The sequence below is a fragment of the Serinus canaria genome, chromosome 7 (genome assembly GCF_022539315.1).
Source record: "Serinus canaria isolate serCan28SL12 chromosome 7, serCan2020, whole genome shotgun sequence".
Classification (NCBI taxonomy): domain Eukaryota; kingdom Metazoa; phylum Chordata; class Aves; order Passeriformes; family Fringillidae; genus Serinus; species Serinus canaria.
This window is the reverse complement of record NC_066321.1, coordinates 18,940,258-18,966,177: the sequence shown is the minus strand read 5'-3', so window position 1 is coordinate 18,966,177 and position 25,920 is coordinate 18,940,258. Positions and strand designations below refer to the sequence as shown.

Genomic DNA, 25,920 nt, shown 5'->3' with positions numbered 1-25,920 from the left:
TAAAAAGTGTACAGGATTTCAAAACGATAAAAGCTTCCTGAGAGGGTTTTATTATCTGCTACTGCATCTGACTTTCTCAGTGATACATACTGTACATGTTCTCTCTAAGTTGTTTAAGCACTTCCCCCCCCCCCCCGCACTTTCCACACACTGTGTAGTTGTAAATACTTCCTAGTCTTGAAGATTTTCCTCTTTTGGTCGTATTCCCCCCCCACCTTCTGTTACCCAATTGCTATTCTACAGCAGCCTTGGGGCCATTAGCAAGGTTCATTCTTATGAAAATGCTTGGGATGCTTCCTTCTGTGAGTAACTGAGGCTGTCTTTATTTCTGCGGTGTTTGCATGTTCTTCTTCCTCTTTTTGTCATATGGTCAATCAGAACAGATTTTTGCAAGCTTAATGTGCCATTCATGAAAAAGAAGCTACTAAGATATAGGAGAGCTGGGATGTCTATGCTTCCCTAGAGATCCAGAGTTCTTGCTCTACTTCCACAACTAACACAGTCACAACTGATTTATGTGGATTAAGACACCTAATGTCAAGACAACTGGGTGGGGTTATCCAGTTGAAGGCAGAACAAGTTCTTCACTTGTAACGTCTGAAACACATTTTTATATTGAGAAGACTAATCTGTCAGCAGCACTGCAACTACTGGTTCTCTTGAATTTGGCCATAGAGATAATAATTTTACCAAAATCTCTAAGGAGTACAAATAGCTTTTGTTAGTGTCCTCTTGGAAAGTACTTTATATGCAGTTTAGATTAAAGAAGGTGTCCAAGAAAAAATTAATGGCTTACCCTCAGTTATCACTGAAGTACAAGAAATTTGTCAGTGACTTAAATGAAAGAAGGAACCTGGTCTGTTCAATATAAAGAATATTTACTTTATCAGTAGAAAGGAGTATCACCTCCTGTCTATGAGAATTAGTCCTTGCTTAAAAGGATTATTTCTTATTCCTGCCTTGTTATAGGACTAAAAAGATAGTAAAAGTTTATTAGTTGCTTTAAAAAAGTGAGTTGAAACAAGATTATAAAGTAACCTAATTTTTATTATTTTGTTTGTAGCACTGTATGATGGAAAAGATACATAATATGGATATGCACTTTTTGTGAGCATGTATGATAAGTAAACTGTCATGGTTTTAAATTTATAGGGTTGGGTTTTTTACGTTTACGATCAATGTGAACAACTTTGACAGACTGAAAATCTTAATTTTCTTTTTTACTTTTCCCAGATAATTGGTTTGAAAGTAGTAATGTAGAAACCATTGTTGTTTTGTTCTGAATACCAGAGCCTTAAGAAAAAAAATTAAAAGGGATTTTTTTTTTCCCTAGAAGGTCCATATGTGGTATATTAAAAAAAAGGGTTTGTTCTCTTTATTGGTTCAGGCTTAAAATTGGAAAAAAAAAACTTAATAGATTTGTTAAGAACAAATCAATAAACCATTTTCATTTTTATCAGGATGTTTGCATTTGCTGCTTTTTCAGTTAATAGAACTGAAGTAAGGTAGAGGAGATGAGGATTATGAATATCTTTAATGTTGCTAGGAAGCATTTACAGTGTCATTCACTTGAACTTGTTGTCTGCAGGAGACCTAAACCCTTTTTTCTTTGCAGGAAAGCTTTCCTGCTTAGTTTCAGTAGATTAAAATCTGGAATTTCTTTAATTCTTGGATTTATGTTGAGGCATTAGCAGAAATTAATCTATAGCCCTTTTATAACTGTATTAACTGAAAACAAATAGTTTAACATTGAATACAATGATTTTAAGTATTTTTATCAAAGATTTTCCATGTTAGCATTATTAAAATGATATTTGATGCTTTAATTGTAACAATTGCTTTAGTTGACAAATATCTGTATGTGCAAGAACATGCAGACACAAAGCACAGGATATAATGTAGATTTTGCTGGGCTTTTTTCCTGCTTGGCAAGTAAAGGCAAACCATAAAAATATGCTGATGCTGCAGGGAAACATGGTGTTTCTAAGTCCATAATGAAAGACAATATTTTCACTTTTGGTCTTGAATTTTAAAGTGCTGTTTAAAAAAAAAAAAATCAGTGGGTAAAAATTTCAGATGTAGGTATTGGATCTTACCTGTCAGAGTAGAACTTGTTTATTATAGTTTCTGATACCTGTCATTGTGCTGAACACAAAATGTGGTTTACTCAAAAATAAGTCCAGTCAGTACTGGTGAAGAACCAGATCTTTGCTTCGAGTTCAGTCCTTTATCATTTCCACCACTGCCCTCCGCCTCCCACTGCCAAACAATCTGACATGTGCCTTGTTTCTTGTACTGTCTAATAAACATACTAGCAAAACAGAGTGTGCCTCTCATGTATTGTGACTTTTTTGAGTGCTGACAGATTAAAAATAAAATATGAATCTGTGTTGGTGAAAGGAAGAACAGGCCCATTTGGCCTTTTGACATTGGCACATCCCCGGGAGTTCAAGAGCCTCGTGTCTGTAGGCAGACTGTCCAGGGCATGGCCCTTGATTGTACAGTGCAAGGCACAAGGAGTTCTTGATCAGCTGCTGTGTCTGTAGATGCTATTTTACTAATAATAATCTTGTTATATGTAATTGGATGATAATTCAGTAAATGAAATCCTACACTTCCCTTTTAACAATGCATTGTTGTATATCTGGCACATCAGCTTTTCTGCCTCAGATTGTCCCTTGATTAGTCCTCTGTCTGCCTGTCAATCTGTCTACAAATATCTTGCAGTCATGTAAAGTGGGTGCAGATGCACATTTGTACTGTCCTTTTGTTGATATTATTAGTAAAATAACTTCTTTAATTTAATTTAGAGATATGTAGGTACAAAATATGTTTTGTGTTGCAAGGGCTTGAAAACTGCAGGTAAACCTTTTACTGCTTTGTGTAATACCCATAAATGTTTGTGTGGTCTGTGTTGGTTTTTTTTAAAATATGAATATTTTGTATTAAATGTAATGAAGCTTAAAGTGTAGAAAGACTGAAGGTTAAATGTCATGCAGAGATATATGAAAGTTAGCATAATTTCATCAGACTCTATTTTTCTTCTCTATTAAATAATATTTGTTCATTCTCCAATTATAATTGCTAGCACAATACTGCTTTTTAGTATCGTAGGGCGTTATTTGAAAATAAGCCATGGCTTTTCCTAAACTTTGAATTTTGTTTCTTTCTACATTAGTGAGGTGGAACAGAGGTGGAATTTCCACAGTTTCAGCCTTCCCTCCTTGAGCATTCCAAAACCTCAGGCTGTTTGACAAGTAATTAAGCTAGGAAAAAATCTTAACATCAAAGTGTATGGAACGTGATTCTTCAGGATTCTTTTACCTGCAAGGCCCCTAGAGTGGGCTGCTCTGTTTGGGGGCCAAATGGGAAAGAGGGTCCCTTTTTTGGAAGGCAGAAAGGGAGAAAAAAAGAGCTTGTCACTTTTTTCTATTTGGAAATTTTGTGTGGAAGAGGTTTGTAATGCACAGTCTGTTTGCATTTACTTGTTAAAAATCTGAAGGTGTATTACAAGTGTTAAGTGCTCAGTTGAAAAAATATTGCCTGGAAGAACATTACTCTTTTAGATGCAAATAAATCTGTTGAGAGTGTTGATTCCTGAAGTGTAAGGTAATTGCAGCAGTGTAAGTTTGATTTCTGAGTGGACAGTTTGAGAGTGGTACAATATACCCTGGGCTTAATACATTCCTCATTACTTTAAATTTTTAATTCAGACTTAACTCCTAAAGAAGTGTTAGCAGTTCTTAAAGGCATTGTGAGCACAAGGAAGGAAGAACAAATTAGGGGTTTTGGCCTGTTCTATGCAGTCTGAATGAACAGTCATGGCTCTTAATGTGTGGATGACAAATGTAATTCAGAAGATGTGTAGTCAGAGTTAAAAGTGTGAGGGACTTCGAGGTTAAATGGGCAGGTACAAAATATATGAAAATAGTACAAAAGACTAGAACTGTTCAGGGAGGTACTGCAAGGAGTCAAAAGTAACACAGAAAGGTGAAGAGGAAGGCTGTTTTGGTTCTATTATAAGCCAAACATAGCATTCTGGTTTGAATACAAAAGGATTGAATTTTAGGTTTAATTCTGAAAGGAAATGTTTCTACATGAAGTGAAGCCAGTGGAGGTGGGAGGGTGTAGTGGACTGCCTTCCTGTTGAAGACTGCGGCCCTATGGGTTAAAGCATTGCACTGTGAAATGTGTGATGCTACTAACTTCTCTCTCTTCTGCTGGAATTCCCTATGACTTAATGTGGCAGTGAGTAACATTCATTAGTGGTGTGAATGTTGAGTACCATCCCCTAGTGGCAGTGGTGTTTGTCTTTGGCAGTGGTTTACCATAGGGTACTTCATTCATATGCAGGCAACAATTGTTGCAGAAAAATAAGGTGAATAGTGGTAGAAGATGCACTTATTTCTAATAAATTTAAAGTGTTTACTTATTAATTAGCTCAATCTTTCCTCTGATAAAGTCACTAATATGTTGTTCTATTCTGGAGGAAAATGACTACCTGACAAAACCTTTCTGCCAGTAGTTTTCCCAGAGCTAGGAACATAAGCCTTCTTGTTTTATCTGGGCAAATTCTGAATCTGAACCATCCACTGAGAATCTCTTACAAGTGAATCCCAGACACAGAGAACAATATAAATTCCAGTGACCAATTTAGCATGAAGACCAAAGATAGTAAGTATAACAAGATGTTTAGAAACAGTACTTTGGTCTACATTTTTCAGGGTTTTTTTTCAGAAGCATTACTACTTTTCAGAAGTAATGCTTCTGATCTTTGCTTTGCAATTTCAGTATTAAAGTCTATAAAATATATTTGTTATTTATTTGGTGTTTTCCTTAATATTGAGCAGTTGAAACCAATTTTTCCATTCAAAATTATTTTTGTTGATGCCAAGAGTTTCTTCTTTATGTATATAGGTTCTGATGTGATTCCTAAGATCTGCCATGCATTTTTTAGCCCATCTTTTAGTACTGCTTTAATCACAGTCAGAAGACTGAAACTGAATTATAGTAATAGTAGAGCAACACTGAAAATTCAGTCATTTCTGGAACTTGAACTTTCAAAAGTCACCCAAATTCTGTTCTATTAGCAAATTTTAAACATGAAAATGAAGACAGATTACTTTATTGCTGATTTTTAAACTCAGTGGTTATTTCCTTCCCATCAGCGTTTATCAGAGTAAATCTGAATTTCTATGGAAATTAGTTCATTAGTATAATTTTTTTGTAATATCTGACTAATTAATGAGCTGCCTTACAACTTAAAAAAACCACAAAAAATTATTGAAAGGAAAACTTTCCATAAAGCTACTGATTACTAATTCTTCAGTGACTTGAAACTTCAAATAATACCTATAAACAAGTGAATACCCCCTTTTTTTTAACAGTCCCTGCTCTTGCTGAAACCCAGGTGCTGCAGGCTCACATTGCATAGAACATACCAAATCTGGTTATAACTGACATGGTTATTTTTCTTTCATTCTTGTTCTTTCTCCTGGGTATTTGTAGCAGTAACTTTGTAATCATGTATTTTTCCTCCTGACTACTTTCTCCTTTATCAAAGTTAGAATTGTTTTTGCTCACAGATGAAACACAAGCTTTTTAGAACCTCTGTGAGAAGTGCCCTCGATACTGCAGATCACTTTTACTTCTTTCATATTACTGATTTTCAGAGACTGTTTTTTTAAAATGAATTTACATAATTATCTACTAGGTAATTTCCTTTGTTCTAAAGATAATATAAAACAGTGATAACTGAAGTATTAGTCTTTCATAACATTTGTAGGTGTTTCAGAGGTCTTTGCCTTCAGTTATAAGTAAGCACAGCAGATACCATTGTAAAGCTTAATGCCATAATTAACTGAATTGTAGCAGGTCTGCTGAAGAATTGGTGCTTACTGTATAGAGGTGTGAGCATCTTAAATTATAATTCTGAGAAGTATTATAGAGAGTAGCAGAACTGTGTGACTTGCAGGTTTTCTGTTAACATTCAGTTACCATTTCTGGTACTGTACAAAGACTGCTGTGTTTATACTGCTTTTAAAAAGGTTTATCAGTGTTATCACCTCATTTTAATCACTATAAGGGTATGTTTAACTATAAGAACTTAAAACAAGATAGGCAAAGTAAATAATTGTTGTATACAGTGCTTAATTTTTTTAACTAGTTATTATTTAGAAATCATATGCAAGTTGCTCATATTGCTTGTTTATAAGCATGTTTCATTAAAAATCCTAATCATGTGGATGCAGATTTGATTCTATATTGTAACTTCCTTTCTTAAGCGACTGTGAATATTTTTTGAATAGCCATAACGTACTAAATATACAAGAAGATTTAGTATTTGTTTTCCATGGTAATTACAATTGATAAATGGTGGGTTATATGTTGTGTTTGTAGAGCTTTAACTGCTAATCTCATATGAAAATGTTGCTTTGTAGGGCAAAATTCAGGGAGAGGGCCTGGGATTCCAGAGTGAACTTGTACATTCCTTCAGGGCATTTTTGCAAGGGAGGTTGTTGTGTTTTAAAGGTAGTTGATAAGAGACCTGCACCACCAACCCCAGACCTGCACCACCAACCACCATCATGCATTAGTCTATAGAAGGTATTTGGGTGAACATACTCCTGTACCACTCCGTACCACCATTTATCCAAGTGAAATTTTTGACCATTTGCAGGATACATTATAAATCAGGGTGTCACTAACAGACAATCAGATTTGAACATTCCTTGCATAAAGTAGCTTGCCTATATCCCTGAGGAATACATCACTTAACTGTGTTTATGTGACAGTGTTGATATGCCTGGTTTTACATGAAAGTTCGGTAGCGTGTTATTTATGTCATCACGAATTCACAAAATAGGTGGTTGTGCTTTATGTTTGCTGAGGTTATCTTCTCTGGACAGATCACTCAGAAGAATTGAAAGATGTAATTCTATTATATGGTTATTAATTTAATCAGGAAATAGGATTTTTTTTTTTTTTCAGAATTGGACTTTGCTACTACTTCAGGTTTTTTCAGTGTTCCACTCTCTGAGGTGCTGACAACAGATTATCATGAAACAGAGCTCTGTTGAACCTAATTATGTTGTAGCTTATTGTTTTGAGGATCTATAAAACTGGTCACTCCCTTTTTATGAGGCTGTAGTCACAACGAAAGGCCATAAACAGTGCCTTTCTCTTTCCTACAGACTGGAGATTTCATTAGTTGACTCTAATAAAGGCCTGATCCAGCTGCATTTACACCTGGGAATGAATGCTTCTTTATCAGGTCTTAATCCTTAGTAGATCAAGTAGGAGAGAATGACAGCAGGATAGCTTTTGATCAGCCATAAATGTCTGAAAGCTTAATTTTAAAAAAAATTATTTGCTATTCAAATCTTGACTCAAGACATGCTTTCCTGTACTTCAGAGGAAATATTTTAACTATGAGGGCATTATTAAAAAGCAAAACAAAACTGAGATCTTTCTATACTTTCAAGCAATTACACTGAAAAGAAGATTTCCACTGAAACAAGATTTCCACATCAGCTAAGGGGATTATTATTATATGTTTTTAAATCCTCATACACTTGGGAGAGCACTAGTGTTTAGCATGTTTAGCCTTTACATATAATGTGGAAAATGATGCCCCACATTTATTTAAAGTCTATACTGCTTGGGAATTTAAAATTGATGCATTCCTTCTAAATAGGTTTCTGTATGTATGTACTCTGAGACTTGTTTGGGATATTTTTTCATTTTTCATAACTATTTTTGTTTTGTTTGTATAATATACGAATGCTAAAATTAGTGGCATTTTCCAGCAATTTAGTTGGAGATTTCTGTAATAGTTAAAGATAGTTCTTTGCTTTTTTATTTTGTTTGTTTGTTTCACTGGGTATATAGAGCTCTTTTAAACATATATATACTTCTAAATATTTTTGTAGTATCTTTTCTATTATTTTTCATATTATCATTTTAGCTCCATGCTGTAAGGCAGTGGATAAACCAGAGTTCTTGCTGAATGTGCCAGAGTGTTTCTGTGCCTGTCCTGCTAAGCTGCCGTTGGTGTGTTTTGGCAGGGTGTGAGCGGGGGCAGTTCCGCTGTGGCGACGGTCGCTGTGTCCCTGCAGACTGGAGGTGTGATGGGGCCAGAGACTGCTCGGATGACACAGATGAAGCTGGCTGCCGTAAGTGAAACAATCCAGAGCAGCTCCTTCGTAATCTCAGAAACTGGGAGGTTCCAGTGGGCTCAACTGTACCTGTGGTACAAGAATGAATATTGAATTGGGAGTTGTCATGAGTTACTGCAGGATCTATTTGAGTCATATTCCATGAGTTCATTTGGCTTTGGTACACAGAAAATCAAGTAGTGCTCAGCTTCTAACATGACTTTAACGTGTTCTTAAAAATCTGACTGTCCAATAATACAGTTTCATATTATGACTAATGTTCTAAGTAGATGTAGAAATGTATTGTATTCTGTTACTGTAGTAATCCTGAATATTGGATGTATATACAGCTACCAGCAGCATCACTTGTGCTCAAAATCTTTGGATTTTTCAGACCCTGGACAACTAACTGTACCTACTGTGCCCAAAGTAGAGTCATGCTAAATTGTCTAGAGTTGATTGTGCTGTGTCAGCAGCTCACAGGCAACAATTTTATTCACATGGTCTGTAATATCCATGAATAAAGATTTTCTCAAATGGAGAAAATGGATTCTCTGAGCAGAAAAGTTGTGAAAATGAAGAATAGCACTCCACAGTCTGTTTTCAGGAACTTGCTGGTATTTTACCTTTTCAGTTCTAGTGTTCTTCAAGTCTTGTGTGTTGCTGCAATAATCAGTCCACTTACAGATTAGGCCAATTTTTGCCCCTCAGCTGATAGGAAGTGAGACTAATTTATATCTGTTCTTTTTACACTGTAATTTTTTTGCTGCTTGACCCATGTAATAATTGCAGGCCATTGACATGGCTAGGCAGTCTGATTTGTTGCTTAGCACTTTAGGTCCAAAAAAACTTGTAGTCCTGGATGAAGATGCCACTAAACTGGCAAAACAAAATGGTGTTGTCCCACAGCAGTAATTAAAATTAAACTTCATTTTTTTGAGTTAGTTGTCCTTTAAAAACAATATGCTAATGTGCTATAGGTAGTGGGGCACATGAGTGGCCAGCAAGATCGTTTAAAACTGGTCTGAGGTTCAAATCATACTAAAAGATTATTCTTTGGTTCTTGAAGCAGGAAAAAGTATGCATGAAGTACATGTCTGTAGTATGTGATCAAATTTATCCCACCAATTAGTTTACTACTGATGTTATTTTGTACTTTTCAACTCTAAATTTACACACTGTTTTCATTTACTCCCTCATGCTTTGGTTAAATTGATAGTTATGCTTGCATATCATCCCATGAGCACAAAGTTAACCTTGTATTTCTGCAAAAACCTAATCCTGAGAACGGAGATGATCAAGACCAGAGTCCTGCTTACTGGACTGTGTTGTACTAGAGATTCTTCCAGGAGTATTAACTAGGGATGGAGTGAGCTGTGACACAGTTTCAAAACTTATTTTGATCTCTCTCTATGATGGTTCCCTGTTGTTTGTCTATTTGAAGAGTACAGAGTAGAGCTGGAACAGCAGCATCCAGCTTGTTCTGATCTCACCCTCCCTTTTGCCTTATGAATTCACAGGAGGAATCGTGAGCTTGTTCTGGGAGATTATGTTCTTACCAGGGATAAAGAAACAGAGGTGGAGTGAGAGCAGTTGAACAGACCCCCTGTGAGACTGGGGAAGCTACTGTTCCTCTATTCCAAAGTGAAAAAACGGCTCTGCCTTTTTTGGGGTCTCCCTTCTAGAGGAGCTTGTGTCTCCAGGAGAGGATATAATGCTGAAGAGTCTATGCAGGAGTTTACTAGGCTGAATTTTGCCTTTGAGCATCCTTCCTCTGGTCCACTTTCACCACTCTGGTCTGTCCATTTTCTTTGATCTGTTAAATGCTTCATGTGTTTCATGGAATTTACAGTTCATTGACACTTGAATCTTAGATCTTCTTTTCCCTTATGCTACTATTTCCTTTGAAAGTGCTTTCACAGATCTCTGTGAAATGACAAATTTTTTCATTGCTTACACTAGCACAACCTACCTGTGAAGGAAATCAGTTTCAGTGTCAGACTGATGGGGAATGTATTCCACAGTCATGGGTTTGTGATGATGAGGAGGATTGTGAAGATGGCTCAGATGAACATCAACAATGTCGTAAGTATTTTGACTTCCAGTGTTATTCCAGCTTTGTGAAATAATGTAATTTCATGGCAGCATATTGAGAACATAGAGAAACAAGCCCTCTGTAAGTACAGAAGTCTCTCTAAGATATTTCCAGAAATAAAATAATGTGAAGTAGATAAAATACAGAAAATATGTCTAAAAAGGTATCTCCAGATCTTGAAATCTGAAAAGTACTCATGCTTCTTTTAATTAAAAAGAGAAAAAATATGAAGTGCATACTAGTTTTATAGATAATAAAAAGTTTAGTAATTTTCACCATTAAAAAAATGGTGAAATACACATATGTTTGTACACACATGTATGTGCTCTATCCATTGGCTAGCAAAATTCACAGTGGCATCTCAGAACTATAAATAAAAAAAAATAATTATTTTTAGATGACTTTGAAATATATTTGTATATAAAACAGGAGGAATTATCAATAATCAGCAAACATTGGCCAGTATTGTATTATTTTCAGCAATGCTATTAGTAGCATTATTATTTAGAATTAACAGAGCCATTCTTTCTCACACTCAGAGAGGAGAAATATCTATGGTCTTGGTGTCTGGTGGGAATCTAGTCTTTCATTATCATTTGGACAGCCTAAACTTAGAACATAATTCTGATTACTATTTCACTTTAAATGTGCTGAAAAGTGTATTATTCATGTCTGAATTGCTGTTTTCAAGTGAAGTGTTTAGTGTTCTCTGTGCAGTTCAGATCAAGAAAACAGTTTAACAGCCTAACTGCCACAGCCATAGGCTTTGCTCTTTTCTTAGTATTGATAGACAAATAAAATATGTTACTCTGGCTTAGAATTTCATGACTAAGCATTTGAAGGGCTATAAGTACATGCCAAAGTGGTGAAAAGTGAACTGAGCTGATTACTGCACCAAATTACATTCTCTGCATTATTGCATAAGACAAGAGAACAAATGTAGTGTTCTGAAGGATGGTTTTCCTGTCATTTCTAGTTCTAGAAGTTACTCTAAGTGATGAAGATAAGATTAATTTATTTTCATTTTGATTGTGTGTATAATTTTTTGATAACTTCTTTGAACTGAACAGCTCTGGAGCTACTCACCAACCCCTGGGGAGGCTAAAATGTTTATTTTGGAAGGTTTTTGCTCACAGACTTGGTTTTTGCTTTTGTATCTTGATTCCATCTTAATCCACTGAGGATGGAAATTTTTCAGTGATAGATAACTACCTTTTGCTCCCCTCTTCCTCTGAGAAGGAGTCAGCACAACTGCTGGTTATGTTTTAACTAAGGAATCTGCAGATACAAAATGCAAAATGAGCAAAAGCTCTGAGTTTGACCTTGGAACTGGGTCACTGTAACATTGTTCACCATGTACTGGTTAATCATGAGTGCCAGTATCTACACAGTGGCACTGTGCTGCTGCCATTTTTGAGTCACCTCCTGGTATTTGTCCTTGTTGTTCTAAAGGGACTTTATATCTCAGTGTTTGGGAAAGCTGGAAGAGATTTTCCTCCTTGAAATATTAAAACTTTTTTCAGGGAAAACTGTCTGACAGCTCTGGAAGTCATAAATGCAGAAATTTGTTTTACTTTGCTGTCATGCTCTTGTTTTTCCTCATGACACTTGTATCCCAGTAGCTGATCTTATTTTGGGAACACTGCTGACAGAAGGTGGCAGAGAGAGCCCCTGCAGAGCAGCAGATGACAAAATGCCAATGTATAGGCTGGGATGATGTTGAGAAACCACATGAGTTTGAAAGAAACAAATATGCAGGGGGCAGAGGGAAGGGAAAGTTAGTAGTAAGCCTGTCCTTCAACGGTATCTTCACAGATTCATGGTAGTTTGCCCAAGAACTGGAAGTGTAATTTTGCTGTAGTGGAATCAAAGTAGAAGTGAACAGTTTTATGTGATTGCTTTTTCCTGACAGCTGTCAAGAGAAGGGACATAATCATTCTCAATCCTCCATTAGTTACATATGCAAGCTACTCCTGCTGAGGCCCTGGCTGTATTAGAAAGCGGTGCCTTACCTCCAACTCTGCTGTGTTTACATGTTGTGACATTCCAGCTGACTGAATAACTTGGAGTTACTGACAGATTTTGACCCAGTAAATAAAATAAAACTTTAAATCAGTGAGAATTGGTAATTTAATGTTTTAGGCAGAATAATTACAGGGAGGTACTTTTTAACCTAGTTCAGTTCTTCAGTGGAGAAAAGCAGCGACCTTGCAGACTGCAGGAGCCCTCCCAGAACTATGCTGTCTAACATGTGCTTGTCAAGTGTTCTTTAATTCTCTTGAATACACCAAGATACACAGGAGAAAGTGTTATACTGATATTTATGAGAGAGAGGAAGTAGTTAAAGAGGAAGGAAAATATTTTTCCTGACAAAAAGCCTCGGTTGACAGGAAAGACTGACAGTGTGCCTGTTTGTTGCAGCGGGGAGGACGTGCTCGAGCCAGCAGTTCACGTGCTCCAATGGACAGTGCATCCCCGGCGCGTACTGGTGCGATCGCGTGCAGGACTGCGCCGACGGGACAGATGAAAGACTCTGCCGTGAGTGTTAACTCCCAGCACGAGATCTGGTTTCATCTCATCTCTGGCATTTGTAAGATTAAAGGGCTTGTTGATAGACAAGATGACCACAATATGCTTTTTGTTACAAGAGTTTCATTTCAGATTCTTCTGTGTATTAGAGCTGATGTTCTGATACAGATCTGTAACCACAGAACTCAAGTGCAAACTGTCAGCACAGGATCAGGTCGTATTGTTTCTCATTGTCTGAAAGATAATTAATATTGCACTGTAAAAAGGCAACCATGTTTAGTTCTCTTATGGCTTTGGGACACTCGGAGATAACTTTGCTGAAGTTTTCCTAGTTGTTTTTGCATACTCCATATAAAATCAGTAGTAGTTATAGCCTGTACAGAAAAGCAAAATTTGACTCCAAATTACTTATTTGAGGATATTTGATCTCTTTAAAAGCATTTTATTCTAGATTGCAGATTCTTGTGGAGATGATTTAGTCATATTGTATTCAGATGGGTTGCTTATATTGTGCCAGCAAAATGCAGATGGACAAGGTTTTTTTCCACTCTACTTTCCCCAGAGCTGAGGTTGCCTGTCTGGTGACAGTCTCCCTGAATTCAGGCCTAGGTTGAATACTGATGGAAAGGAAAGCTGGCCTCAGGAGAGAGGCCATGTTTTTCAGGAATGCTTTTGTCTAATACCTACACAACAGTGTGTAACAGGCATGTCTGTTCATTGTCAGTCTTAAGGAAAAGCTTCACACAAACTAAGTGACTTCTAACATATAAGCTGCTATTCCAGCTGTTAGAACATAGTGTGCCTTTGGGGAACAGACAAAACTGTAAACTCCACTTAGAACCAGGCCCAGGGCAGGAGGTGGGGAAAGAGGCTGGAGTGGTAATGGATGGACAAAGAAGCAAAAAATTAAATTTTTTTAATGGCTGTGCTTAGGGGGAAAAAGGGCATATGCCTATGCTGTGTGAAGGAAGACTGTATGGTATCTGACTGCTAATGTGGTTTATCCTTGACTCACAAATGGCTGAAATTGTACATATGTGGAATGAAAGGGTATTTAGGAATAAAATGTTGCTAAATCATCCAGCTTGGATATTTTAATGTGATAGACCCATAGTCACTTCTGGTCACCAGTACAAATGGCTAAAAGCCAAGATCCAAAGTACCCCATCTCATTGCCTGAAGAATATCTTCTATAGGTTGGCATTTTTTTCTCTTAGAGTAAGAAATGAAGTTGATAACTTAATTTAGTAAATCTGTCACACATGAAAAAAATCCTGAAGAAAAGATATCTGGTTTTAAGATGTATTATCTGTGAATTAAAGAACTGGAACTGCTGAGCATCTCTGAAATACCGGTGAGTAGTCATTGAATACAGTGTGGAACAGCCAGCTGCCATGTGTGATTGTTATAATGCAGAAAATCTGTGTCAGTCTGGGAGAGAGTCCTAAGGATGATAGTTAAAACACTAGAAGCTGCTTAGATGTTTGAAAATTGAAGCACACATTTTATTTCATGTTTAACATTCTCAGCTAGGTAAATTAAAAAGGCAGTTAGGAAAGGACCCTCTGGATACATTAGCAGTAGCACTCTAGTGCTGTGGGGGAAAGCCAGTCATTGCTGCATCAGCAAATGGGCCCCATGACTGTTGTGGGGGCAGCATATTTAGCCCAAAGGAGAGGGACTGCCTCCTGTCATTCAACAGCCTCCACTCTGGTTTATTAGAATATGTGTTGACAGTCCCTCTGAGACAGAAGAATGACTGTGACTTGGAACCCTGAAAGCAGTTAGACTAGTTTAAAGAAATGTGACAGTGCTGAAGACAAGAGGATCCAAAAAGAATGTAATTACAAGACTCTTGAGGAAGGCTGGTTAATTTTATTCCCTTTTTGTCTTTGCACAGCCGGGAACTTTCAACAGAAGCCATAAAATAACATTTACAAATTGGGCATTTTATGATTATCTGTATAGTACAGATTAGTGTACTAGCATATTAGTTTTGGAGTAGATTCTAATACTTGCATTGAATGTTCATTTTCCCCAGTGTTTAATGTATTTCCTTTTCCACATTATCTGATATTAACAAATGTAAGAGGAATAGAACTATTTTGGCCTTTTCCTTTGTCACTAAATTCCCCTTATTTAATTTGAACTAAAAGTTTTCATTAATAAAAGTGAAACATCCATGAGCAACAAAAGAATAAGGCTATTTTATAATTGATTCTGGTGTTTCATGGAGCATAACAAAATGGAAACTTAGGTCTCTTTACTTATGCTTCGCACTCACTCATCTGTCTGAAAGCAGACTTGGATTGTAAAGAAGATAAAGTTTTATTCCTAAATAAGTTACATTATATAAGAAAGTAGTCAAATGCAAAATGTCACCAATATAAAGTAAGTCTACAATTAAACATGTAAAAAGCCAGAACAAAGGAATTCAGAGCCTTAGTCCACTTTATTGCTAATGGGATTAGCAGCAAGGGAAAACTGCCCATGCAGAGACTAAGATAAACATCAGAACAAATGCTTCAGGTCATACAATTAGCGTGCTGAAGCTGTTCTGATTTCATAAAGTTATGGCTTTTTGGTTTTTTTGAATACACATATCAGGCTGTTTTCTAGTTTTTAGAATAGTCAGCAGCTAGCAAATATTTTAATTTTAAAACTTCAGAAACAGAATGAAATGGCAGATTATTTGGGGTAGCAAGCACTTTTTGGGAGTATGCAGGCAATACTGGTGTAATTTTTCTGTTACATACTTTATTTCTTTCAGTTAAGATAAAATTCTTTCTCCTGCTTCAGCTTCATAGTTGAGAAATGAAAATCCCAGCCATGTCCATTTTGCTTTGCTTGACAGATTAACCTTTCTGGATACTGCTCTGGCAGCTGAGCACTACACTGAGGCTGTGAGGAAGAAAGGGGCAGTACTTTAAAGACATGTTGTTCAACACTAGTGGGTTGAGTGTTTTCCAAGATACACTGGATTTTTGATTCTAATTTTGATGTTGAGCTGCTGCCATAGGTCAGCTGCCTAACCTGTGAATTCCTGCCTCTTGTTTGCTATGCTAAATAGCTGTTGTGGTCAGGAAGTGGGCAGCCAGCTCTGGGATGAATTTGTAGAGACCAGGGTGAAAGTGAACAGAGATCAAGAACTGAGGAGATCATAAGGAATGTAGTCCAAGAAAGAAGAAAAAGGCCATAGTCAGAGACTAATATTCTGGATGTTGAACAAATTACGTGTAGCAGCTATAGGGTGAGGTAGAAGTTCAGGCTGAAGGAAATATCTCTGCCAGGAATAGTTTGGGACAGGGAAGTAGCAAAACTGGAGCAATCTAAGGCAGGCAGCCAAAGACTAGAGTCTCAGAGATCAAAATCAGGAATTAAGGCCAGGAATGAGGGTCTGGTCTCTCTGCCAGCTCTGAAAGCATCTCTGCTATGAACACTGCCTGGTATCATGCAGCTCATAGGACTCTTGTGCTTGAAGTAAGTCTCCCTCCTGGTGTCTCTGGTAGGCTGTGAGCTGTCTGGGCAATGTTTTGACCACTGTGAGGTGGTGACTCATGGCAGTGAACCAAAGAGTTTTAATTACCTTTATTTTGTAAAATGTTTTTACATGTTGCAATAAAAGACACTTGTTAGTAGGAAATTGCCTTTTTTCTTTTCCTTTTATTTCTACTCCTTATAACATGGGTTAGGGTTATAGAAGCTTGTGCTGCTGACTATGACAGAAGTCAGCGTCTGCTGAATCAAATACTAGTTGCAACTATTTCCTGTTGCTGTTTTTGTATGGATTTATTTCCACCTCCCTTATAATACAGTGTACTGTCCTAGCTGTTTCTGCTGGCCCATAGAACTCGTGATGGTTCCTCCCTGTGATTCCTTCTCTGTTTTCAGACAGGGAAAGAGCATTAATTCCATGGTGAACTTAAAACTTGGCCTCAGGTCAGGCCTTTCTTTAGTCTTTTCTGTAGACAGAAGAAACACTTCAAAACCCATGTTATTTCCAAAGCATTATGAGTTTTATCTGAGCCTAACTGAAGCAAGAAAATGATGTATTAGAAAGATGATTGTCTGGTTGAGAAGTGGGACCAAAGAATGCTTAGGGAACATGTTGGCATTGTCAGACTTTCAGAATGGAAGATTGGGAACTGTCACTGGAAGGCCACAGGCAGTAATGTGTAGCTGGAGCCCTGCTAATCTGTAACTACTGTTCTTTGCTTAGGCACACTCTGCTCCTACGTGCAGGTTGCCACCTTCTATTAACTGCAGTGAAAACAAATGAACTGTAAATGAATCAGCTGGGGAGATAGTCTGGCTGGACTTGTAGTGGACATGAACACAGCTACAGAAGCAAGCAAAACAGTTTGCCATTGTCTGGAAAAATTGCAGGTTTCTTGATAGCTGCTTGGAGCAATTTTATAACCCATGTTTTGGATTCCAAGGAATCCAATGAAATATGAATGAAAATGTGCCTAAGTGAGAGGCTTCTCTATCTGCTTTATTAACTCTTAGAAAAGTAAAATGGGATAAGAATCCAAACTGAAAATCTAAAAGGTGAAAAATGTTTTTTGGCTCTTCTATGTTTCGAGTTCATTTATCTTCTATATAGAGACAAAGGTTCAAGAAATCTGATTTCTAAAATTAGCAATTCTTTGCTTTCTTACTTGCCATTTGACTGAAAAATAAGTTTTGTCTCCATAGCAAAAAGATAAACTATGAGTTTATGTTCTCCTACTCAACTCTAGCATGTGCATATGCTTAATTTGTTGGATACTTCCACTGAACTGACTGACTGCTTGTATGAATAAGTGTTCTCAGAGTTTGTTTTAATTTGAAACATTTGAAACCATCCCTTGCATTTGCATATAGGTCATCTATATAAGTAGAATATTCAAAACCTAAAAAGTCATTATTTCTGCAGAATCTGTTTTCTTTTGTGAAAGGGGAAGCAAGTAATAAAAAGAAATGGTTCTAACATTGTTCATGGAACCTGGAAATTTAATATCCTTGGCTTAATTGGTACAAAACCATTAAAACCTGAGGTCTCTGAGTCTGAGAGCTCAAGACACTTGAAGACATAGGAACCGTAAATTTCAGGAAATCCTTTGCTCTCTAAATACTTTTATTAAGATCAGGATAGTATAAAACTGAGGTATAAAGGAATAAAACAAATGTTCACTGCTTGCTCTCCTTTTATGTTCCATTGCTTTCTATCATATTGTAAATTGTTTGGGTTGCAAATCTTTTTGGACTGTGGGAAGGCATTTAATTTTTCTCTTGTTGCTTGCAAGTTTTTGTAGCATCCATCTAGAGGATTCTTTTTAATATCTGTTGGAGAAGACAGTATACTGTATAAATGGATTACTAGTATAGGACTGCTAGTAATGAAGCTTTGTATTCAGTTTTTCCTTTAAACCAAGATATTCTGTTGACACTAGGTGGATATGACTCATTATAGTCTAACTTCATGCTAATATAAAGGATATTTTTGTTTTAGACTACCCAAGATGTGAACAGTTATCATGTGCAAATGGAGCATGTTTTAATGCAAGCCAGCGATGTGATGGCAAAGTTGATTGCAGAGATTCTTCTGATGAAGCTAATTGCAGTAAGTCCCAGTGTAGAGTGATCCCAAACAAATTTGCTTTATTTGGAGTGATTCCAAACAAATTTGCAAATTTCCAACCTTCTTTTGGAGTTAAATAGATTTTCTGTTTCTGTGCTAAAATCTTTTTCAGCTCGTGGATGTACCAGTACGCAGTTCCAGTGTGCTAATGGAGAGTGCATCCCGCAGGCTTTTATCTGTGACCATGATGATGACTGTGGAGATCGGAGTGATGAAAACTCTTGCAGTATGATGTTTCTTTTTTTTTCCACTTTTTCTAACTGTTTTGTTAAGACCTGGTTCAAGCAGATAGCAGGAAGCAGATTGCTTGGCTGTACAGCCATTAAAAGTTAATCAAGTTCTACAAGCACTCTTCTGTACAGAAAGATGAAAATTGCAGTGCTACTTTGATAGACTTTGTCTTTGCTGTTAGGTTCCTGGGTATGTCTTTACTATTTGAATTTGCTGGACTGAGTGACAGTCTGGTTCTTAATATTTATAGTTACACTTATGTTGTTGTCATCCTCTTAATTTTCAGCATGAACCAAAGGTAATTCATACCTAAATAAGAAAAGTGTTTGCAATACATACAAAATATGGAACTGCCTAAATTTTTTAAGCAATATAATAAATGATTGTATATGAGACAGTATTGTTATTTTAACCTTTTAGCTGTTTAGAGCAATTAGATTTTCTTATGTTTCTTTATTTAGCTTATGCAACTTGCAGAGGAAACTTCTTCACTTGCCCAAGTGGCCGTTGCATTCATCAGAGCTGGATTTGCGATGGAGACGATGATTGTGAAGACAATGAAGATGAAAGAGGATGTGGTAAATACTATTGCTAACTTCCAATGGTATTTTCAGAGGAAGATGACACTAAATTACATCTATAAAATTTAGACCAGTCAGGATGTTCTAAATACTTTTGATTTCTTTTAAAACCTTAGTATTCCACCTTCATTTTTATTTCTTTTTTTAACTTTGGAAATATTTTTGTTGTTGTGTGTGAGAATTATTGTGATACTGAGTATGATGCAACTAAGTTTAGCATATAGCAATATATATATATTTTCTTTTATATATTCTCTTTTATATTTTGTTTTGGTTCTTCTGCCTTTGGAGGTTTTTCAGGTCATCTGTTGAGAGACACAAGGCTTCTAATAACCAAACCCCATTGATTCAAAATTAAATATACTCAGATCCTGCTAAGATTTGTCATGTGAGAAACAGAAGCTTTAATGAATGAAAGTGTGAATGAGATTTCTTTTTCGTTGGCCTTTTCTATGACGAACATGATTCTCTTTATCCAGATAGCATTTATGTGTTTTGAGACCACAAAACTATAGTTCCCTTTCTGGTGCACTGGTTAGTTTAAAGCTAAATGGTGTTACCATTTCTAACAAAACAGAAAACTAAAGAGATTCATATGTTGTCTACCCAAGTATCGATGGCATTGTGGTTTGAATGTAAAAGAAAGCATGACAAGTAAGTATAGATAATGTTTCTTTATAGTCTTTGCCAGCCGTGTGCAAGAAATGGAAACTGGCTATTGAAGGATAGAGATGCTTTGGGAAGCTGTTAGAGAAGAAATTTTAGTATTTGAAATATACTTTTCATTATTCTTGTTTTTCTTTTCCATAGAAAGTGGTCGTCATGAATGCTACCCAGGAGAGTGGGCCTGTCCTGGATCAGGGCATTGCATTCCAATTGGGAAAGTGTGTGATGGAGCTGCAGACTGCCCTGAAGGAGAAGATGAAACTAACATCACTGCAGGCAGACACTGCAGTATGTATTAGAATGAAAAACATACACAGAATAGCAGAAACATCAGCATTGACATCTTTTTACATTTGCCTTTTGTCTCCTAAACAATACTGAAATTTTGGAAGCTCACTATTTTCCCTGGCACTGTTTTGACTGGATGATCTGGAAGAGGCATAAATGCTTCAAAGAGACCATTTCTTTTTTTAGAAATTTCTAATTGAAATTTCACAAATAAGAATTTTAACTTGCTCTCCATACCCTAAAATATATTTGTGAAGTCAGGAAATGTGTGCTACGTGCCTTCTTTGTTTAAATATCTGTTTGTCCCTTCGTGTAAGAAGTAATGATTTGTGCTGATCAGGACACATTGAATCAGTATATCCTAAGCTTTGACTAATTCACTTTAAAGATTAGGATTTAAAAAAAAAATCTTATTACCTGGAATGTCTGTTTTTCCAGTCAGTGGTACACTGCGTTTTTATGTTGGAGGCAATGAGCATGCATAGTTCCTGTTAATTTCACTCTAATCTTACAAATATCAAATTCCTCTGCGGACAAAGACCAGTGTATTTCAAATTCTAGAAAGATAAAAATTCATATTAACAAAATAATGCCTTTTCAAATAGGAGGGCAGAAAAAATAAGAGGAAATTAAGGTTTATAGTAAAAAATGTACCTCTTGCTTTTATGAGTGGTTTGGTAGTTACAGCAGATATGAGCTGCAAAGCAAGACATATAACAGAAGGATTTGATGAAAAGGAAAATGCTGACTTTCACCTCCTTCTTTATCAAGTGCTTTACAATCATAATTCAAGTGTTTTACAATCATTACTCGCTTGCGACTGAATTGTTTATTAAATGCGAATAGAATTAGTGCAGAAAAAAAAGAGAGAGGGAGAATGAAAGGATAAAGAATCATTTGTCCATGAACACAATGCAAACAGTATATCCTAATACATTGGAATGATATACATATTATTCTAAGTATAACATACTAGGGGTTTTTCACATAGAGTAAATGATGAGTTTATGTACCAATAGATGGAGCTCAAGGATGTGTCACACATAAGTAGGTCTTGTGGAACCATGGAAAGTTTTGGGGCATTACAGATGGCTTCCTCTGGTCACCTATTTACACTGCACTTGCCATTGGTGGTTCATATAAGATTGATGCTTATCCTTTTACTCTGTGCTAAAAACCTATTAAAAACAGTACCTTCTCTTCTGTGTTCCATGCCCTTGCTTACATGTATGTAAATGTATGAGATTTTGTGGAACTTTGTACATACTTTTCTCTGCAGATTAGTTTTAAGAAGCTGTACTTGAAATTGAAGGCTCATCATAGAAAAGACTTCAGCTTTGTAACTCAATAAGGCAGAAAGCTGTTCTTCTGTAATAGGTGTGTTTCTGAAATATTTCATTTGCCTTTCAGACGTATCGCGCTGTGCTGCGCTGAGCTGCCAGTATCGCTGCCATTCCTCTCCATCAGGAGGGACCTGCTACTGCCCTGCAGGATATACAATAAGCAGCAATGACAGTCGTACCTGTGTTGGTGAGTAAAGTCCAGGGACTGCAGATATCCAGTACCTTCTCACAACCCATTGGGAAAGCTGGGATTCCAGGAAGGCAAGTTAGTTCAGATTATGTGGATGTACTGACAAAGAGAAAATCTCAGGAGTTAGCAAATGTATGAAGATTTTAGTAGCACAATGGCAGCATAGTGGCACAGAAACAAACCAGAGAGATATCATAAAGACCTCTTTCACTTTGACCTAAAGACATAGTGACAGCATGATTAGGTTTAAAAATATGTCCTGTTGGATGGCTGGCTTATTATCAAGAGTTTTTACTGGTTTTTAAGTGTTTACGTAGAGGGCCTCAGTCAGGTGTGTTGCATGCCTGGAAAACAGTTAATAATCTTGAATTGATTGTTACTTCTGGAAAGTGGCTGTATGTGCAGACAGCAGAACATTATACTTGAAAATAAAAGGGGTGTTTTGTATTTGCATTATGGAAAGGTTGTGTCTTCTGTGGGCTTTCAATATACACATAATTTACATGAAAAAGAAGAATATTTACAGGAATGAAAGGGTAACTGTAAAGCGGCTGTAACTTGGTAGCACAAATGATTTATCTCAGTAGCTGGCAATTGAGTAACTTCAGAATCATGAAAGTTAGCACTGCCTAATAAAAGAAAAGGGGTAAATATCTGTTATGAGTTTTCAACCCAAGCTATGGTGTTTGTGCCATTAAAAGTATTTCAGATGCTCAGTCTCTAATGAGATTTTTATATTTGTGAGAATACTGGGTGGCCTAAGGCTGTACAAGGTGCAATGGTTGCTCTTTGTAGAGGCAGGGAAATAAGGCATGAAATTTCCTCCATTTTTTCATGCTTTTGTGGGAAATACGTGAAGGACACATTCCCAAACCTGGTGCAGTCTCAGTGAGTCTTCTGGTTTTTTCACTGCCCTGTAAACCTAGGTATCAGATTCTGGCTTGTAAATCACAGTCAATGTATTTTGGTTTGCTGAAATCTAGGCATATATTTGTGACCAGAGCAAAACTTGTCATGAAGGAATGGCTGACAGTCAGTAGAGTATAATTCCAGATCCAGTACTCTACCTATATGGCATTCTGCATGCTAAAAGGAACTTTTTCTTACTGATTCTGGTGCACAAACAGATTTTAACTGTAAATTGGATACCTGTTTGCATGATACTAAATCTGAACTAATAAACACAGCCTCCGAGTAGGACTTAAAGGCTTAAGTACTGCACTAAAATAAAGGTAGAGCTCACCTTCAGAGTAGGCTTAAATCCAGCCAAGTCTTTGTGTGTGCTAAGTATAGAGATCTTTTGCAGGAAAAAATACTTCATAGACATATTCTGTATTGTGGAAAGTAGACGATGACATCCCTTCAAATGATTTTTCCTTTTCTCCTGGCAGTTATGGTTTAGATTTTTTTCTTTTTTTTTGGTTGGTTAGTATTTTTTCATGGGGGGCAGAATTGCAGGTAGGTCCTTGGGCTGGAAACACAGGTTTTTTGTTATCCAGAAATACAAAACTGAAACACTGTGGAAAAACCTGCAAACTCACTTTCTTCATGCTATAGTTTTGCAAATAGATATAAAGCAAACAGAGGGGAGAGACTTGCAGATTCTTCATTATGACATGAATTTTATACAAAGTGTTTTTTTATAAATATGCCTTATTCACTTGACAGATTTTGATGACTGTCAGATGTGGGGTGTCTGTGACCAGCTGTGTGAAGATCGTGTGGGACACCACCAGTGCCACTGTGTGGAAGGTTATTTCCTCGAGCATCACCGGCATTGTCGGGCCAACACTTCTGGTTAGTGCACCCCAAGTGTCTTGTTGAACAAATAGATATAGCTAGGTAAAATGGGGTAGTTTTAATATCTGTGTCACACAGCTCTCTTTGATTTTAACTCTGCATTTAAGGAGTTAGGATCAGGGCAGCTTTCAGAATATCAGCAACTGTCAGAACTCTGTATCTGCTGGCGTGTGCAGGTTGGTGTCAATTGCCTCATCAGGGCTTCTTCTCCTCTCATCAACAAATGTCTTTTAGGGTCCATTGCACTTTCACCACTCCTGACTTCTGCAGAGTTGGGAGGTTATTGCAAGAGCACTCCTGAGCAAAAATAATCTTATTTCTGTGAGGAAGAGTTTTCTGTCATGCTCTCTGTGTAACTCAGTGCTGTCAAGAAATTGGGAAACCTAATTTTTTATAGAACTGTGCCAGAAGATGGTTTTGCTGAATGGTGAGATCAAGCACTTGCCTGTGAGAGAAGCCATGCTCTTGGATTTGAGTGTCCCAGAGTCTGAACTCTGAAGAATACTTGTCTCTCTGAGTGTAGTTCCTCATCAGCTGTAGGCTCCTTCTCCTGACCTCCTCCTCAGTTCTGAAAGCAGGCCCCAGGAAACTCTGCTTTGTGGAGATGTAACGTCCTAACAGGCTGTTGTGTAAGGCAGGTGCTCCTGCCTGCAGAGAATTGGTGGGAATGGGAGTTCCTGCTTGGCATAGCTGATTAGCAGTCTTGCTTATTAGAAAAGCAAGAACTGCTCAGTTCCTTCCCCCTTCCTTCTTTCTTCAGCCACCAGTCTTCAGCTCACCATTTTCTAAGTATTTCTTTCCTATAAATGGGAGAATTTAGTACCTGCTGGAAGTCAGTTTCACTGGGTTCATTTTAGCTTTAATAGAAATAGTCTTTTGGTATTTGCACAGGGGTTTTATAAAAGTTTTAGCTGGTATGGCTTTAAATACATGTTCCTGCCTGATTTGCTCCTAGTATACAAACCAAAGGCAAATCACAGCAAGTTAGTACTCACATAGAAACATTTATACAGGTTGTAGTCTGAACATCTATTTAAAATTTTGTGTTCAGTTTGTATGAACCAGTATGTATATATTGCAATGCCCCTTTCCAAAATATCTTGCCTGCAGGGTAATCATGTCTCTGTCACTCCTGCTTTCAGCTGGTGTTGCATCGATTATTTTTTCCAATGGCCGTGATTTACTGATTGGGGACCTTTATGGGAGGAATTTTCGCACTTTGGTGCAGTCACAGAATCGTGGGATTGCAGTGGGAGTGGACTTTCACTTTTACCTGCACAGAATCTTTTGGACTGACACAGTGCAAGATAAGGTTGGTAGAAGTTTCAAGAAGAATGTATTTCTGTGTACCTGGAAGTAGAGAACTTCAAGAGGCAGAATGTGTTGATAGGCCCTCATTTTTGAGAGCCAAAGCTGGCTGTATTTTTGTTTTCTAACAAAAAAGCTCCTTGAAATGTTTTATGTTAATGACTGCATTTTTCCAACTATACTATTACATGTGACATATTAAACAAAGAATCCTATTATATGGGAATGTCTTGAGCAACTTTTAATTTTACTTGAAACTGAGTCCAAAAAACTAATTAAGAGAAATAGTAGACATTCTTTCAAAACTGAACAAATTTTTCTTGGTAATTTTTGAAACATGATCATTTAAAATGTAAAAGCTGTGTGCCTTCCAAGATGATAAAAATCAGACTTCTTCATACACTTCAAATGGCACTGTAATTGAGCTTGAATAACAAATATTGACAGTACTTTGTGTAATGAGCCAATATTGTGTTACTTTTCTCTCTCTCTTTTTGTTGTTTTTTTTTTTTTTTTTTGTTTTAAGAGTAATTCTTTTAGCTTCAAGACACATTAGAGCAAAGTAATTTTAAAAAAACAGTCTGGAGACTCTTGTGGAAGTTGGATGGCACCCTTATTCCTTTTTCTGTGCATTAATTATGGAAACCAAAGGAAGTCTTTGATCAAATGCTGAAACTTCATAATCTTTGTCCTCATGTTGATTGTCATGCAGAGTGAAGGAAAATATGTGACCTGGCTCCTGCTAATGCCACTGATGGATCAATTTGGTGTCACTGTCATAATTCTGAACCTACACATAAGACATCTAATAAAAACTATAGTTCTCACCACAGTTCCATACTGGTTCTGTGGAAAGAACATTTGCTGTGTGGCTGTTAAGTAGAACAAGATTTGTGTGCACAATTTTTGACTTGTTCACAGTTCTGGCATTTTTATTGTGGCTGTAGTAGGTTCCTGTTGCTGCAGTTGCTTTGTCAATGGCTGAATGTAGTCAGGGTCAAATCTGCACTTTTATGAGACAAGAGATTTATTCTGTCATTTTAATAGGTAAAAATAAAAGATAATATGGGGGTTTTTGCTGCACACCCCAGGTGGCCAGGACTGCCTTTT

The 25,920-nt window shown here is 36.9% G+C and overlaps 1 protein-coding gene across 1 annotated transcript in view; it reads left to right on the top strand.

Moving 5' to 3' along the window:
• The window catches only part of LRP2 (LDL receptor related protein 2), a 110,004-nt gene that overhangs the window by 8,134 nt on the left and 75,950 nt on the right, over positions 1-25,920 (top strand). The window contains exons 2-11 of the mRNA XM_050977023.1: positions 8,067-8,174; positions 10,119-10,241; positions 12,673-12,789; positions 18,275-18,385; positions 18,516-18,629; positions 19,096-19,212; positions 20,026-20,169; positions 21,580-21,699; positions 23,371-23,499; positions 24,645-24,814. Coding sequence (XP_050832980.1) covers positions 8,067-8,174; positions 10,119-10,241; positions 12,673-12,789; positions 18,275-18,385; positions 18,516-18,629; positions 19,096-19,212; positions 20,026-20,169; positions 21,580-21,699; positions 23,371-23,499; positions 24,645-24,814 — 1,253 coding nt within the window. The remainder of the gene's footprint in view (positions 1-8,066; positions 8,175-10,118; positions 10,242-12,672; positions 12,790-18,274; positions 18,386-18,515; positions 18,630-19,095; positions 19,213-20,025; positions 20,170-21,579; positions 21,700-23,370; positions 23,500-24,644; positions 24,815-25,920) is intronic.